Below are 16,763 nucleotides of genomic sequence, written 5' to 3' on the forward strand. Positions count from 1 at the left end.
CTGTAGTCCACCTCTCCCAGTACATAAAGCTGTTTGCTTTAGTGCAGCTGAAATTAAGATTCGTTAACCGTAGGAGTTGAACATCAGTAACACATAGACCCTTCATAGTAATCATCTGGTAATAGCAGTGGAAGTTACTGCAGTCAGATAAATACAGTAAATAAAACCAGGAGTTGTGGCCTGATTCTTCCCCATCTTCTCTAATTTTTGGAATTATATGAAAATTTTAATGATCCTAGACTCTAATGGGCATCATTTTTAACCACTATGCTGGGCATGTTGGTTGTTGTCTGTTTGTTTGACATTTCTACAATTCCTTCGTAGGATTCTATCATGGGACTTTTTTTAATCCCTCAAGGCAACTGCAAACAAAAGATTACCACCACAGTACCTTTAAATTTGTTTTTAAAAATTGCTAGCTGAACTTAAATTTAGGTCTGAAGACCACTAAATTGGTATGCATCTGTTTATTTGGAAAAAAAAATGGGTGAAGTATTAGAAACGAGATGGTTACAATGATGTCGTACATTTGTCTTAACATATCAGTATTTTATTGTATAATTTATTTGGTGGATTTTTTAAATGAGGCTTATACAACAGCTTTACATCTTCTTTCTATTGTCAGTTACAGCCTTGGAGATTCAGATCTGTTTGACTTTTGAGTGACAAAGCATTAATTTTACCATTAAATAGTATTTCCCTGGTGATGCATTAGTTTCTCTTCATAGCTTTACGAGTCAATTTCTAGAACATCTATGAAAAGCAGTGGAAGATGTTAAAATAAGTTTGTTGAAGTGTGTGACTCCCTTCCTAACTAGATTTCAATGTACGAAGTTAAGTCAGTAAGTCAGGCAACAAGACAAAGAGACCACAGCCTCTTGATGTGAAATTTTTCCTTGTTGTTAAAAACATCTCCAAACGTTTCTGTCCTTTTCCACTAATAAATATTCTTAATCCAATGTATCTTACTAATATAAAGCAAGGTACATTTTGTGTGGTAATTGAAAGGCTCAAGTATGAGAGAAATCAATCAAATATAGGATATTTACTGTGCCCAGGTAACAGAGATGATAGGTAAGCAAGCAGGACTTTGGGGAGTTTGGTTTTCTGCCAAGTCTCAGCCCTTTTTTTCACCTTCTGTGCAAAGGAACACAATATAGTGCTGTGCAGAATGGTATCGAGCATTCTCATGCAGTGTAGAGAAATATTACTTTCAGTGGATGTGAGAGCTTACTTTTCTCAACACACTCTATGGAGTTTGTTTGCTATTATGGGGTGCATACCATTTTATAACATGATGTATGACATTTTGTTAAAAGGTTTCAAGATCAAGGCATTTATTTTAAAGATCAGTCTGTCTGGTGCCTTCTCATTATAATTATTTTCTTCATTCAACATGAAATATTCCTTTAAAAATCACTAGCACAAAAAAGCAGCTATATACCGGAGGATATATATGGGAATGCGTGGAGAAGGGCACTCCACCTTGGTCATGCAATGACAACTGTTCTGCTTGGCTGCATTTTCACGGTTGGTGATTTGTGGATGGACATCTGGCTCTTTCTCCCTAATCTTTCCATTTGCGTGTGAAAATAATGGCTTCCATGATTCTTCATTATAACAAGTATAAATTAAGCATGCAATTTTCATGTGTGTTTCTTTATCTTCTTAAATCTTGAAGGGGGGAGACTAACACCTGATTTGCAAAGTTCTGGAAGGTTGGTATATATATGTGTGTGTGTGTGTGTGCGCGCTTCTTTTTTAGCAGTTTTGTCAATTCCAAGCTCAAAATCACTTCTGTTATGTTTTTTTTTAAAGGCATAATTTTTATTTATATCATGTCTTCAGATAATTTAAAAACACTGTATTTTTAGGCATTGCTAGCATTTCACTGGCTGTTATCTTCAGAGGAGAATTTCAAATACTGTGCTTACAACCTGGAAATGAAGAGAATTTATTTTGTTTTAAATATTCTTGCCCATGGCAATTGAAAGATGACTGTGTTACATAAGGCAGGTTTTAAATAACATCAAAAATGTAGAGTATTTCAACAATTTGGAATACTTCAGATATTTCAGAGCTAAGACCTCAAAAAAAAAGTCCCTAATTTTAACAAAACAAGAAAGGAATCTTTTAAAAATAACACAGTGAGAGCATAAAGTATTCATCCATAGCCTGAACTCTTTCTAAGAGTCTGCAGGCAAATGCAAATTAAACACTCAGATGTCTCACTTAAAATCACTTTGTTTTTAATGAAGATTACGACCAACCACATAACAGATAAAGAGATGCTAGTACGCGTCATCTCAATTGAGGCTCCAAAAATATTAATAAATATGCTACCATAGTTTCAGTACTAGTATTTCATAGTTTGCTCTCTGCACTGATGGAATTTAAAGAAAATATGTCAAATACAAAGAAATAAAGAGGAGGAAATGGTATGAAAGGAATCTGGCTTGCCATTCATCACAAACATTAAAATCTGAATATTAGCATACTTTTTCCTTAAAGATAATGTGATTGTTCTTTTCTTTTCAGTCAGATACCCATTTCACACCTTTCCATGTGAGTTAGTTTCTTGGTCTTACGATTCATCTGAGGAGGCAGGAAGTGACCGGTTTAAAGGTTTCCTTCATGTATGAAAATCAGTTTGGTCAGGTAGAGCATCAAAGCACTAAAATTTGTATCCTGCTTATATACATATCTGGAATGGTGATACCAATTGAATCTTTCATGATTCTGACAGACTACAAAAAAATTAAAATATTACCATCAAGTAGCAAGATACTAAGGTATGTACTAACAACAGCCTCACTTTATGACCCTTCTTTCTGCCCAACCGAGAAATCATTTATTTTTTAAATTGTTAATTAGTCTTTGATGTAATATATCTTTTAATCTGATATCCTTGAGGTAAGACCTATTGCATCTCAGTCCAACCATCTTTGAGCAATCCCATCCCCCCAAAAACAAACAAACCCAACAATACTGTGATAAAAACAGGTTGGACTTCCAGTTGAAACACGAGATGATGGGTTTATCCAGCAATTTATGCTGTCGTAGCTTTTGGGAGCTTCTGTGTAAAAGTTTTCTTTCTTTCACAACAAGCAAAAAAATATTCACACTAATTTTTGTCTCTAAAAATTGCGTTCTAAATTTTCTAAGAATTAGGGATCTAATGAGATGAATCTGTGTTATGCATGAATAATTCATGTCTGACTGTTTACTGAATTGAAACTTCATTTGATCGGTCATGTTGATATGTTGTACCATTCTGCCATTATCCCTATAGTTCATTCTTGTTGCATGGTATATGAATGTATTGTGTAGTTTTAACCATGTTGAGAACAGGATATGGACAGAGTTCACTGCAGGAATGGAAATATTGGCATTACAGAAAGATGTATTAAAACAACCTCTTACATTCCCAGTACTAAACATTGCTGTTAAGTCACAGTAACAATTTAGAAATGGTTGAACTTTGTATATAACTCTTTCTGAAAAAACACATAGTGTGAATCCGATGTAACAACAGAAAATATTTTTCTTTGTATTTCCAGCGTTCTATAAGTTTCCGTAGTGACAGTCGCCCAGATCTGTTCAGTCCACGGCCATGGTCTCGAAGTATGCCGCCGGCTAACACAAAGCGGAGAGACAGCAAACTGTGGAGTGAGACCTTTGATGTTTGTGTCAATCACATGCTTACATCTAAAGAAATCAAGCGTCAAGAGGTATATTTCTTAACATAAGTCTTATGGTCAAAAGTCTCTGTTAAAGCATGGAGTGAGAAATAATGGTAGACGTAAAGATAGCACTTGAAGCTTTCTTGAAATTAAAGAGAAGACCACCATCTCCACTAGAAGCAGAATTCCGTCCGTATGAATTATAATTCAGCCTTAATTAGACTGATACATTCTTTCTTAAAACCAGCCCATCACATTTCCGGAATAAAGTTACTGAGATATATGATACTCTGGCTGCTTACCTGTACGTGCTTTTTATGACAGTTTCTGCAGGAATGGTTGATACTTTGTTGTTCATTTTGTTGTTCTGATGATGATTATGAGTATGCTATTTCAAGTACAGGTATTTATCATGTGATACCTACACTCAGAATAGCATAATAATTTTCCCTGTAGGAAAATACTGTTTTTTGAGGTAATCTTCAGTGCTAGAACGATAAAATACTAATCAACAATGTATCTTGCAAGCAAAAAAAGGTGTTAGTCTAAATGTATTGCACAAGACAAAATCTAAATAGTCTATGTTATAGCCAATGACAAAGCTCCCACTGAAATCAGCAGAAGGAAGAGTACATTGTAATGACTAGGTTGAACTGTTTTGTCTTGACAGAAACCCTACGGCCAAGTGAGGTAGCCAAGAAGTGGAAATTCTGAATCATAAGCTTATTGGTACATTATAGATCCGTTTGCACAGAAATACTGCAGGGTCTTGCTATGTTAGATATATTATCAATGATGAAGGGCTACTGCCTTTAAACTACTGGAAGCTTATGTATCAAGGGTTTATTATTAAGTTCTACGCAAATTTATAGTGCATATAGTGCAATTTATCAGAAAAGTTTGTAACATCCTCTCCCAAAATATTTCAGGGACTGAAAGTCATAAACCAAATAATAGTAACATCAGGCATTTCTTTCACAGATTTTAACGCTGTATAAATATTCATCAGAAATAACTTTGAAAATTGACTGCTTCAAAAGCAGCTTATTGAAAAATAAACTGTAGGAACTGTTTACATAGCCTAACATTCATTACTGTCTTGGGGCAGAAGCCGGGACCTTCCATAGAACCCAGATAAATGAGCTGTATTCAAGGGAGTTTCTGTGCAAGGGTTCCGCTTTGTATTCTGCATGCCTCAGCACAGTATCTGAACCACTTCCAGGCATGCGCTGTCAGTTACCTCACACTATGGCAAGCCTTCCATGCATGCATATTACCAAGCTAGGAGAATCTGCAGTAGCTGAAGATGTTCTTCCATGATTTATGAGGATTTAAAGCCTTAACTGTAATGTTAATTCTAACTGACCAAAATGCTGTTAACTTTTCATGTACCCCAGTTTAGAAAGAAATCGTGTAATAAGTAAATACAATACTGTTCTGGTAAACTAGTGAGTTAGTGTGGTTATTTTTAATCTACCAGCTTTAAAGTCTTAACTCTGCTTCGAGAGCAGTATGTAACAGCAGACAGTTAAGTATAGCTCAGCATTCGTAACAAAATAATGAACCGCTATCAAAATAAAAGTGCTCACAACCAAAGAAATGTTTTAAAGATCTATCTTTTGACCTACTAGACTACCCAGAACTTTCACTACTGATGTGTTACACAAAACTCAACAAAGTCCTATGCCACCAGTTGCGCGAATGGTATTTTTTTAAACTAAAGACATAGTTGAGTCATAATATCATGCTGAAGATAGCCCCCCCATCTAGAAGCACATCTGTTTGAAAAAAAATTACTTCTGTGGCTATTTCAGATAAGCTTTTTATGAGCAATCTGATACAGCTATTTTTAAAGATTCTGCATGTGATTATGTAGCTATGGAATTAAGGCTTATTTTCTTTCTGCAACTAGATTTAGCAGATATTCTGCTACATGGTATCAAGACAGCTGTTCAGAATATAATATCAATTTTTAAAGTTGAGTAAAGATTAAATAAAGATTATTTATATTTGTTTATTTTTATAGGCTATCTTTGAACTCTCCCAGGGAGAGGAAGACTTGATAGAAGATCTGAAGTTAGCAAAAAAGGTTTGCTTTAAAAGAAAAGGGGGGGAGGGAGGGGAGGGTTGGGGAGGCAAGGTTAGGGTTATGAGGCAAAATAGCAGTATTCAGTTGTTTGTCTCTTTTAAAATAATCCCTGCTTTTTACAATGCTGAAATGGTAAGAGGAGAAAAAAACACTCAAAACATACTTCTGTTTCCGTGTTCTTTCTGAAAAACTTAAATGTGGTGCTTTAATTATTCAAAAAATGTTAAATGGCTAGCTTAAGATATGCTTCTGAAACTTTAAAATATTCTCAGCAGTAGGTCTATTTTTACTTATGGGGAGCTTTAAGTGCTATCACTAATTTTACAGTTGCCAGTCATATATTAATTACAGAGCTCTCCTTTTTTTTTTTTTTATCTTCAGGCTTATCATGACCCAATGCTTAAACTTTCCATAATGACAGAACAAGAGCTGAACCAAATTTTTGGAACACTGGACTCCCTAATTCCTCTACATGAAGGTAAAACTCAGTCTTTGCTGTGTTATTACAAGTAGTTTTATATTTATCTGGTTCATGAAATGATGTTTCTCTTTTATTTTTAATCATGATCAGATCTTCTTAGGCGGCTTCAAGAAGTCAGGAAATCTGATGGATCAACAGAACACGTTGGCCATATCCTTGTGGGTTGGGTAAGACAGATTTTAAATCAATCTTGGGACTTAGTTTGGATCTGCAACATAGTATTAACTATTATTTATTTAAAATTTACAGTAGTATTTACAATTTCCATATCTAAAATAACATTTCAAGAATATATTCTCAAAGTATTTTTGAAAGGTAAAGGCAACTGTTTAGAGACACAATGAAACATTTTCTCTTTTGGGGGATTTTCTCTGAAAGATTTAGGCTAGGATGTGATTTTAAAAGCTCTTGCTATTCAGGATATGAACGCTACTTAACATTCTTCAAATAAAAATCAAGAGTCAGGCTCTATTTATCTGATGTAGATCACTTAAGAATCTGCCCTGATTTGTACCCTTATTTTCAAGGGAAATGAAGTTTGAACAGTCACATTGTGTAAAGGCCCGATACAGTCATTTTTGAATATCTTTCTGTTCCAGTCAAGGTGATAGATAGTCATTAGTGCTGTCAAAGATATTAATTTCCTAGAAGTTTGTTAAAATAAGGCAGACAGAAGAAAAAGTTGGTAGGTTTGTCTGTCACTATATAACAGAGACACTGAAAAACAGGTTTTGTTAGTTTTGCTGATACAATTGCTCATTATATGAATAAAGAGCTCTTATTTAAGATATTATTACTTAAATTTTCAGCCTCTTTTTCTACTAATTTTTTGTGGGATTAGGTAATAATGTTTAGCAGCTCTGTGTGAAACACTGGTGTATTGTAAACATGAGCAACATGATCTCTACAATAGTTAATGGTAAACTGTTAAATATCAGATATGATCTCTAGTTTCCTTTGCATAAGTTCATTTTATTTTTGTTATGTTTGAACACCAGTGAACTTCTCTCGGTCCAAATATCTGAGATTATTTTCCTTTGTAGAAGATTTTACATATAATTGCATGTAAATACACCAGTATATGTAAATAGCTATATTGTTTTAACCAACATTAAGCTAGCTTTTTTTTTTTTTTCCCTTTTCTCACGTTTAAGGCACAGTTCTGTCATCTTAGTTTGGTCAAGATTTTTGAGGGCAATATAGAGAAGTATGACAATAAAGATTACAAGGTCATCTCAATCAGATACCAGATATTCAGTTAGCTATTCCTTTAACAAATAAAGCTTGTGTAAGTTAGTAGGAATAAACGCTATGTTGCTCATTGCCCTATACAATTGCTGTTTTTCTTAGGAGTTGTACAAGTCACTGCTTTGTTTACAAGCCCATGTTAATTGTATTTTAATCACAAAATGTCCTGCAGGGAGATGGAAGAAACATACTTGTCTTAGAGAGTAAATCCAATTGCATAGAGATGCTTCCATACTATGTTCCAGTCAAACAGCAAGATCTATATCAGATCACCTTATTGTTTATCTAAAACAGACCAGGTTTGCGGGTGCTCATTTCTAAGCTTTTGCTACAATTAGTAGTTAAAATCAGACTTCTGTGTTCTACTACTGTCTGTAATAAGTAGTTCTCAATCATTCAGTCACAGATATAGTTAATGTTTTGGAATAATGTAGGGGATCTCTAGGAACTGAGGGATTAGCTAGACCTTCTGAATAATTTAGAGAAGGAACAAGGCCATCGGAGGATCACTGGAAACCTTATATATGTTGGAAGCATTGTCATCAATAAACTGTGGATGAACCTCCAGATACTGACTCTCAGTATCAGTTTTGACATTCTGAATCACTTGGAAATTTCTATATAGCAAATGGCTTCTTTTCAGTTGTTGAATAATTTATTCCTTCCCTCAGCTCCCATGCCTAAACTCCTATGATAGCTACTGCAGCAATCAAGTAGCAGCCAAAGCCTTACTGGATCACAAGAAACAAGATCACAGAGTGCAAGATTTCCTGCAACGCTGCTTAGAGTCTCCTTTTAGTCGCAAACTGGACCTTTGGAATTTCCTTGACATCCCAAGAAGCCGTTTGGTTAAATACCCATTACTTCTCAGAGAGATTTTGAGACACACACCAAATGATCATCCAGATCAACAGTACCTTGAAGAAGCTGTGAGTTGCTGGATTTTTTTTTCATTATTATTTTTTAGATGTACAGCACTTTATGCATATTAATTATGGTATACTTTATAAACTATGGAAATGTTAAGACATGAACAACTGCAACTAGTATATGAAACCTCTAGTTCTCCTCCCCAGTTAAATCCTGTTTCAGTAGAAAAGTAATATGAAAAAAACGAGAGGGTAGTGGTGGTATTGTGTGGCATGTTGTGTCCACAGCTCTTGTCTGATTCTTGTCCATTTTATATTTATTTCTTTCGATGTTGCTTTCCATTCTAATCTAAGTTGGGTAATGTAGAGATTTCTTCTAGGTTTTAGGTGATTTAGATGAGTTAACTCCCTGGCTTGAGTGCTTACATAACCTTTGAATCCAGATTAGCTATCATCTGCTGAAATTGGTTTCATTTTTATTTTAAAATTCTGAATAGGGTTGTATTGCCTGAAGTAAAACCAGAGTATTAAATCCAAAGCTTTAAAACTTATTAATGGAAATGGACCTGTTTCAGATACTTTGAATGGTTTTTGAATTTTCTGTTCTTTCCCATATATAGATATAATCCTGTAATACATAAACAAGTGCACACATGCAAACATCCATCTGGGAGTAAATGAGTTTACTGTAGCTGATTTGTTTGAAATGCACTTCTAAATTAATGAATAAATGAATATCATCAGTAGCCTTTTGAATGGTGTTTGAAGACAAGTAAATTCCATGAATGTTTTGAGGACAAAATTTATGATTTGCCTAGACTTGCATATTTTGTAGATTTTCTGCTGAGAAATGATAGCCTTGCTTTTTTTTTTTTTTGGAAAATGTATATTTTGAAACACATGTACCTGACCACTGTTGGTTGGCTATTACTTCCCCAAATTTCTTGCCTGCAGTGTAAATTCAAAGCTTGGATACTCACGTTTCCATGTAATTTATAAAGTGTATTTTTCGCCGTGAGTATTCTTTTAAGCACCCCCCCAAAACAACAACAACAACAAAAAAACAACAAAAAAAACCCAACCAAACAAACAAAAACAAACAAAAAATACTTGTAAATAGCTCAGAGTTTTTCTGCTTATTTCTAAGGTTTGTTTTTCTACACAATGTCTGGTAAGAAAGCATTTGAAATATTTTTAAGATCTTGTGGTATTTGTAATGGGTAATTGTTTAATAAAATATAATTGGGATATTTCTTGTGATATCTCAATAGTGTTATATAGCTTTGTGGTACTCCGTTTCAGTAGAATGCTATTTATCTTTGAAATGATGCATTTCATAAATCATATGTTAAGAAACAGAAATTACTATTTACACACTGTAGTCTGCTTAATTCTGTTGCTAATATTAATTCTCTTACAGACTGGTGTGCATAAAATTCAGGAAAAACTTACTCAGGAAAAATTCAGGAAAAATTATTTTGTTGCAGCTACAATTCAAGTTATGAAGAAATACCTCCGAATGTCAGACTGTACAATTAAAGTTCACGTCTTCATTGTTTTTCTGTAGATAAACATAATTCAGGGTATAGTGGCTGAAATTAACGTAAAGACTGGTGAATCTGAATGCCAATACTACAAAGAAAGACTTATTTATCTTGAAGAAGGCCAAAGGGATTCATTGATTGATAATTCACGTGTTCTATGTTGTCACGGTGAACTGAAGAACAACAGGGGAGTGGTAAGGAAAACTATTTTGTTATAAATAGCTTTTCAAGATACCTTCATGTTGCATAATGGCAAAAAGTTGTGTAAAGAAATATCACTCTAACTTTTCTTTTTACTTAGCTTTAGAAAGCACAAGGTTATAACATACTAGAGATTAAATAAATCTGGTTTAATGATATTCTTAAAAAAAAAAGAATAATGCTTTATTATATATATATATATATATATTTTTAACAGAAACTGCACGTCTTTCTCTTCCAAGAAGTCTTGGTGATTACTCGAACTATCACCCATAATGAACAGCTCTGCTACCAACTGTATCGACAGCCAATTCCAGTAAGGGATCTTCTGCTAGAGGAATTGCAAGATGGAGAGGTGCGATTGGGTGGATCCATACGTGGTGCATTTAGCAACAATGAGAGAAGTATGAAAACATCTTTATTTTTATTTGCTCATATGGGATCGTTATAACTTTAAGATACCTGCTAATGAGAAATGTTTATTGCCATCTTTTCTCTAAAATCCACATCATCTACATCCAAAATCTTGATTCTTATTTTAAACTGGTTTATGATATTGTAACTTACTTCTTTTAGATTTTTTCTCAAAGTCCACTATATTGATAATGGGATTTCTCCCCACAACTGCTTCTGTACTGAATTGGGAAGGGAAGAAGTATGTAGAATGTAGTACCAAAACCACAAAGTTATAAGCAAGTCTGTTTTGAAATGTTAAGATAAGCTTTAGTCTTTATGACTTCTCTTTTATTACAGAGACACTTATTGCTACTCCGTAACGAAATCTTTCAACTGGCAGATAATTAATGTAGTGCTCATTGTAAAGACTGCAGCTATTCTCATTAATGCCAAGAGGTTAAAGTTAATGGCCTCCTAAGTAAGCATGTCATGGAGATACTTGTTTCATTGCAAGAGTCCTTTGAATTTCACCAATCTTGTGAAAACTTCAGATTTTTTTTGGTGTGTATTCACTTTATTCGTGAACTGAATTGGAAGAGATGAGGTAGTCTCCAGCTGACGCAGGGCACAATATTCAGTGAAGGCTCTGGATATCTGCTTTGCAGAGAAGTAGGAGGAGAGACTTTGAAGTGTGGGAGGAACTTCATCTTGCTGATTCACTTAAAGGTTTACAGGTAGTTTAATGCATGGCAGAACCAAAATTGTTTAATCCAGCAATAAGAAATTATTAGAAGTGCTTGTGTTGTTCTATGTTCTTGCCCCACAGAAGATGGAGATACCCAGACTCTTCTCTCTGGTCTCACGTAGTATTGGCAAGAAATCCAAACTTTGACCATAAGTCAAACATTTTGCTGATTTGTTATTTTAATATACTATAATCTATTACAAAATCCATTCAACCAAGGCATTCAGCATTTTGCTATATATTGTTTCTTTCAGTCAAAAACTTCTTTAGAGTCAGCTTCAAACATGGATCTCAAAGCCAGTCTCACTCACTGCAAGCCAATGACTCCTTCAACAAACAGCAGTGGCTTAATTGTATCCGGCAGGCCAAAGAAAAAGTCACGTGTGCAGGAAAAGCTGGAGTGCTGAACTCAGAAGCACATTTTATTTTGTCACCAAATGGAAGCAGGGTATCCCAGGGAGAAACCACGCTTGAGCAAATGGACCAATCAGACAGTGAGTCAGACTGTAGTATGGACACCAGTGAGATCAGCATCGACTGTGACCGTATGGAACAGACAAACTCTTGTGAAAATGAAAAACAAATAGAAACCAATGTTTGACAAAAACTTACAGTTCATGGAACAAAACTTGTGTCTTACCTGTACAGTATTTGCATTCCATACATGGAACCATTTGGAGAAGCACTTTTCAAATATTTTTTGTGACAATGTCAATGCAGCCCTTCTTGTATAGTACTTGTCTAAGTGTAGTACTGTAACTGCCGATTTATGTAAGCTGGAATCTTCTGCAACTCGCACCCTGTGGTTATATTCCATAAACATGATGAAAGAGGTACTTGACCAGTTATTCTCAATGTCCTGCTGTGAGCAGAATCTCTCAACTACTGTTTGTATGTGCATTATGTAAAGAATCTTTCATAATTTTTAAGTACTGTATTTGTCCTTTAAGGGGGCAGCTGAAGATACGTACTTAATATGGAGTTTCAGGATGGTATTGAGATCATAAGTTTTCACAAAGGCATAGAAGAAGGAAAAAATAGCTTCTTGGACAAAAGAGAAAACAGTCTTGCAATAGCCATTCTGAGCTCTTGTGGCTTTAAATCAATAAGAACTAAAAAGAGTGAGCCATGTGACTCCTTAGGGACTAATTTTTCAAAATGAAGCACTCTATTAAGATTCATCAACTAAACATAAAAATCTGGTAAGTCGAAGTGGTCAGCGTAGTGCTATGGTTTACTTATCAAAGCACATCATGCTAAAAAAAAAAAGTCAACTGAAAAGCAAACAAACAAAAAATTCCACCACAACACAACCTCCACAGCCAGCACTGAATCAAATGAAATGCTGAGAATACTGGGTATTTGTAAATAAGCTGGTAGTTTGCTTTCAGTGCCATACATATATATGTATCTATTATCCCAAATAGGATACGAGTGGAAAAAAGCTTCTGCTTGTGAATAGGCCCTCTTCAGCATTTTGCACTCCACTGACCTCCACTGTTGGTTCTAAACACCACTTAAACTAATGTTAAAAACATTTAAGTTTCTGTAAATGTCTGTTTACGTTTTTTTTTAAAGTAAGTAACAATTTTATATAAATGGTGCTCTACAAATACCCTATGGGATTATGTAGAGAAAGTTTAAACAAAAAGGGAATTACTTTTCCTTTAGGATATATTCTGTCCCCTATATTTTTGTCAAATTTTATTTTTGTTGCATTTAATTTCATGCTGTAATTGGAAATGTTACTGTTTTCTGGTGGCTGATTTAGTCTACTCATCATGATGAGAAGCAGATGAGTCACTTAAAAATGCAGTCTAAAACACTCAGTTGAACATCCTCTAACTATTCAGAAATCCATGGGTAATATTTTATTTCTTTGTATAAGAAATAATGCCCATGATGAATGATAACATGGCAAGCTATGAAACTGATACATTAATAAATTTAAATGATCTTTGCTATTACACAAAGTACCTGTGCAAAATATTCATACCAACAAAAGTAGAACTAAGTTATTGCCAAAAACGTTTGTTCTGCAAGTTTACAGAAAATAGTAAATATCAAGTATCTTACATATATATACTGATGTACAGCACAGAAGTCAGTGTGGCAAGATTATAAGCAATATAAAACAAGGTATTTTTATTTTTTAAAAAGTCACTTTTACCCTGTAGAAAATATTTCTGTATTTATAGTTTTTCAAAAAAGATATTTTTTTCTGTTTCAGGCTTTGTAATTTATTTCAACTGCTTCATTTTTAGAGCTGAATGAGTATGCCAGTGAAGGGAAGAGAAAGGGAAGATTTACAGAAGAAAAGGAGTAGGGAAGATGATAAACCATTTTCATAAAACCTGTTCAGAAAAATGTTTAAAAAGAGAGAAAAAGCATGGAAAGTGTTCAAATACAGAAAGAAAGAACTGAATGTGTGTATTGACTTTTTTTTTTTGTGGTTGTTAAAATAATAGCCTTAAGCTTTTCTGGAAGCATTTCAAATAAATTACTTTAAAGCATTTTGATTTTTATTTGGTTTGGTTGTTTTTGCAAGGAGACAACAAAAAGATTTCAACAGTAAGCACAGTGAATATTAACATATGTGACCAAGATTTGCATCTGTTTCTGGTGGAAGTGTTATATATTTGGATCTTATTTGCTAGACACAAAATTGTAATAACTAAGTAAGTCACTGCACTCAATAATCCAGCACATCTCCCAAAGTTTTGTATTATTTAATCAAATTAGTAAGTAGGTGGAGCAAAAAGTTAATAGCCCACCATAAGTTTTTCTCTCTTGATTCCTTTTGGATCAAATGTTTACTAAATGCATATTCTTTGAAAACATTGAGATGATGCATTTCGGGGCATGTAAAAACCTAACAACCAGCCAGTGAATCTCAAAGTATTAACTTGCATTTGTGTACTGACTATCGTTTAGCAACCCACTGAGCATCATGTTCAACACACTGTATTGTAGATGGTTCAGTTTTGCTTTATAGATACTGATTTGATGTAATAAAGTTTAATGAAAGTTTTTCCAAATCACTGTGAAGAATAAGCTTTTCAGTTTAAGAGTACCAGTATCATTCTAGATTTAGTTAGATTTGTTTTTTTTCGGTTCTAGTACTTCTAAAAGGCCACTACTTTTGAAAGAATGACAGGACTGTGGCATGGGATGGACAGACAATAAAAATACTAAAAAGGATGCATAAAATATAAAATGCTCAATGTAAAGTGTGTGTGTGTGTATTAGTAAAGGCATCAAATTGTCAGTACTCACAATCATTAGTAACCCTGCTTATCAGCACCGTGGGGTCTGAGAAGTTGCAGTGGTAAGCCCGCATCCGTGCTGCAGCCATTCAGTAAGCACCGGCCTCTGCTTGATTCTTGTGAAGAGAACTGCTGATGATTTCTCAAGACACCCACCGCTGCACATGCAATGCTTCTGCTAACGAGGTAGTTCAAAGCTGTGTCAATTGAGATGAGATTTCTTAAGGTCACTTGCTTCTCAGGTGGAAGAATATTGCCAAGGTGAGAAGGTGAAAAAGAACAAGTGGAGTGTGTAAAAAAGGCAAGAGTCAGTGAAGAACCAGAGGGGTCTAGGGCTTCTGAGATCACCGTGAGGGGATGGCAAAATAAGGAGATGAACGTGGATGCTGGATGAGTTGCAGCTCCTCTACATCTGAGGTATTAGTACTCTGGATCTTACAGTCTGGGAGAATAACGAGTGATGAGTCATCTTGCTCTTATGAGCAAGGGAAAAGCATAGATTGCCCAAACTGAGAAAGAAAGGTGAGCAAAGAAAATATCTTTGGAGTTCTTTGAAATGTAAGGACCTTCTGAGACTGCAAAAGAAAATGTAACTCCGGTGTTTGATTCCCTAGATGTGGTCTGCAGCACTGAAAAGAGCAATGCAAGGATGAAGATGACCTATGTCCTGGAACACAAAGTTCTGCAGCGAGACAACAGGAGCAGTTAGTTTCAAGTCTGTGAAACTCAGTACCAGGGAACCACTTGCCAGAGTCTGGGTAAAAGATGGGCCCAAAGCTGAGCTCCAAGGTAGAGAACGTGTTTCTCAGAGGCAACTCCTATTCAGTATGACCCACCTGAACCAGGGATGCTGCCTGAAGGAATGCTCTGAAATAGTTGAAACCAGGTCTCTTGAGGCTTCACAGAAATTTCTGTTTGAAAGATTGATATCAGAGCTCTTTGATGTTAATTTAATAGATTGACCTTATTTGAAAGTTGGTATTTTACTGTGATGCTGTCTGGCACTTAGTAGGCAGTCTTGATTCCCAGGATCTGTAACAGAGACAGGAAGAGAGTTCTGTGTATATGAAAACTTGCTCCATTTAAATATGGGGTTCCAGTTCTTCCATATTTAACACTACTAATGAATACTCATTTTAAAATACTGTGATCAGTTCTACAGGTTGATGCTGCCACCTACTGGAAATTATTTTTTTAGAGCTGATTTGATTATTTATAACATTAAAATAATTAAAATTTAAAACACATTAAATGCATAAAAGGAAAGCCAGTAGATCTTTTCAGGCTGTCACCTCAGGATCACAAACTTGTTAGAAAAAAGTACTAGCTGGGTTTCCTCTACCAATTCCTGACTTTAAGGAGGCAAGCACGGACTACTCCCCCAGTTTGTCTCATCCTTTACTATCATAGGCATGTATTTTTCCCACGACTGGCAAATAACACTGGCTCTTTCCAAATATGTAGATTAGGTTTTATCTCTGAATTTTATGAAGGTGCTTCTGTCTGCGTGGTCTATGAAGGAAATTTAATGATGCCATTCTCCTACCTTTGATCGCCTGGCAACTAAAATTAGTCAGCAGGAATACTGTTGCTCAAAACTAGCACATAACCTTTTGAAGAAGTTAGACATGTTTTGCATCATCAGTCATTTCTGAAGAGTAAAATAATTTCTATTTATTTAAAATTATTAAAGTTAATAATAAATAATAAATAATAAAGTTAATTAGACATAATTAATTATTAAAGTTAAATTAGACATATTTTGCATTTCTGAATATGCTTTCATAAAAGAATACAGAGGTAATTTCTGGAGCAAGCACCATGAGCATCCCTTATAAAAATCTTGTATTTTATGGCTATTAATCTGATTTTAGTCTGTGTTACTAATGTACAACATATGATCTGATTTCAGAATCAAAGGGATCTGCAGCTGCTTTGTACTTGGGTAGGAAACCACTCAGTATGAGCCAGGGAGTCATGGCTGAATGCTTGGCAAATACCAGAAACCACAGAACCCAGAAAATAGAAAGACTCTTTAAGGTGACAGATTTTATAACTTCAGTGGGGTGTTTTCTGTGTGATTTTCTTTTTGGTTTGTTTTTGAGTTTAAATGTCAGAGTGTTCATGATCTCTTCCTATGGTAATTTATCACTCTGACTTTGTGAATTGGGATGCTTACTGCCTGTTTTATATCAGACTTTAAGACTCATAGTGGTACCGTGATCTAGAATTGTTACATCA

General features: G+C 34.8%; 1 protein-coding gene across 15 annotated transcripts in view; it reads left to right on the forward strand.

Moving 5' to 3' along the window:
- ARHGEF3 (Rho guanine nucleotide exchange factor 3) overlaps window positions 1-14,294 on the forward strand; it is a 126,444-nt gene extending 112,150 nt beyond the window's left edge. For 14 of the 15 annotated variants that reach the window (XM_048047503.2, XM_048047504.2, XM_048047509.2 and 11 more), the window contains 8 exons: window positions 3,561-3,731; window positions 5,710-5,772; window positions 6,154-6,250; window positions 6,344-6,420; window positions 8,173-8,430; window positions 9,938-10,108; window positions 10,333-10,519; window positions 11,511-14,294. In XM_048047503.2, coding sequence (XP_047903460.2) covers window positions 3,561-3,731; window positions 5,710-5,772; window positions 6,154-6,250; window positions 6,344-6,420; window positions 8,173-8,430; window positions 9,938-10,108; window positions 10,333-10,519; window positions 11,511-11,857 — 1,371 coding nt within the window. In that variant the 3' untranslated portion in view covers window positions 11,858-14,294. The remainder of the gene's footprint in view (window positions 1-3,560; window positions 3,732-5,709; window positions 5,773-6,153; window positions 6,251-6,343; window positions 6,421-8,172; window positions 8,431-9,937; window positions 10,109-10,332; window positions 10,520-11,510) is intronic. The other variant, XM_067003321.1, reaches the window with a different exon arrangement.
- The last annotated feature ends 2,469 nt before the right edge of the window (window positions 14,295-16,763 follow it).

The sequence above is a fragment of the Anser cygnoides genome, chromosome 10 (assembly GCF_040182565.1).
Source record: "Anser cygnoides isolate HZ-2024a breed goose chromosome 10, Taihu_goose_T2T_genome, whole genome shotgun sequence".
Lineage (NCBI taxonomy): Eukaryota > Metazoa > Chordata > Aves > Anseriformes > Anatidae > Anser > Anser cygnoides.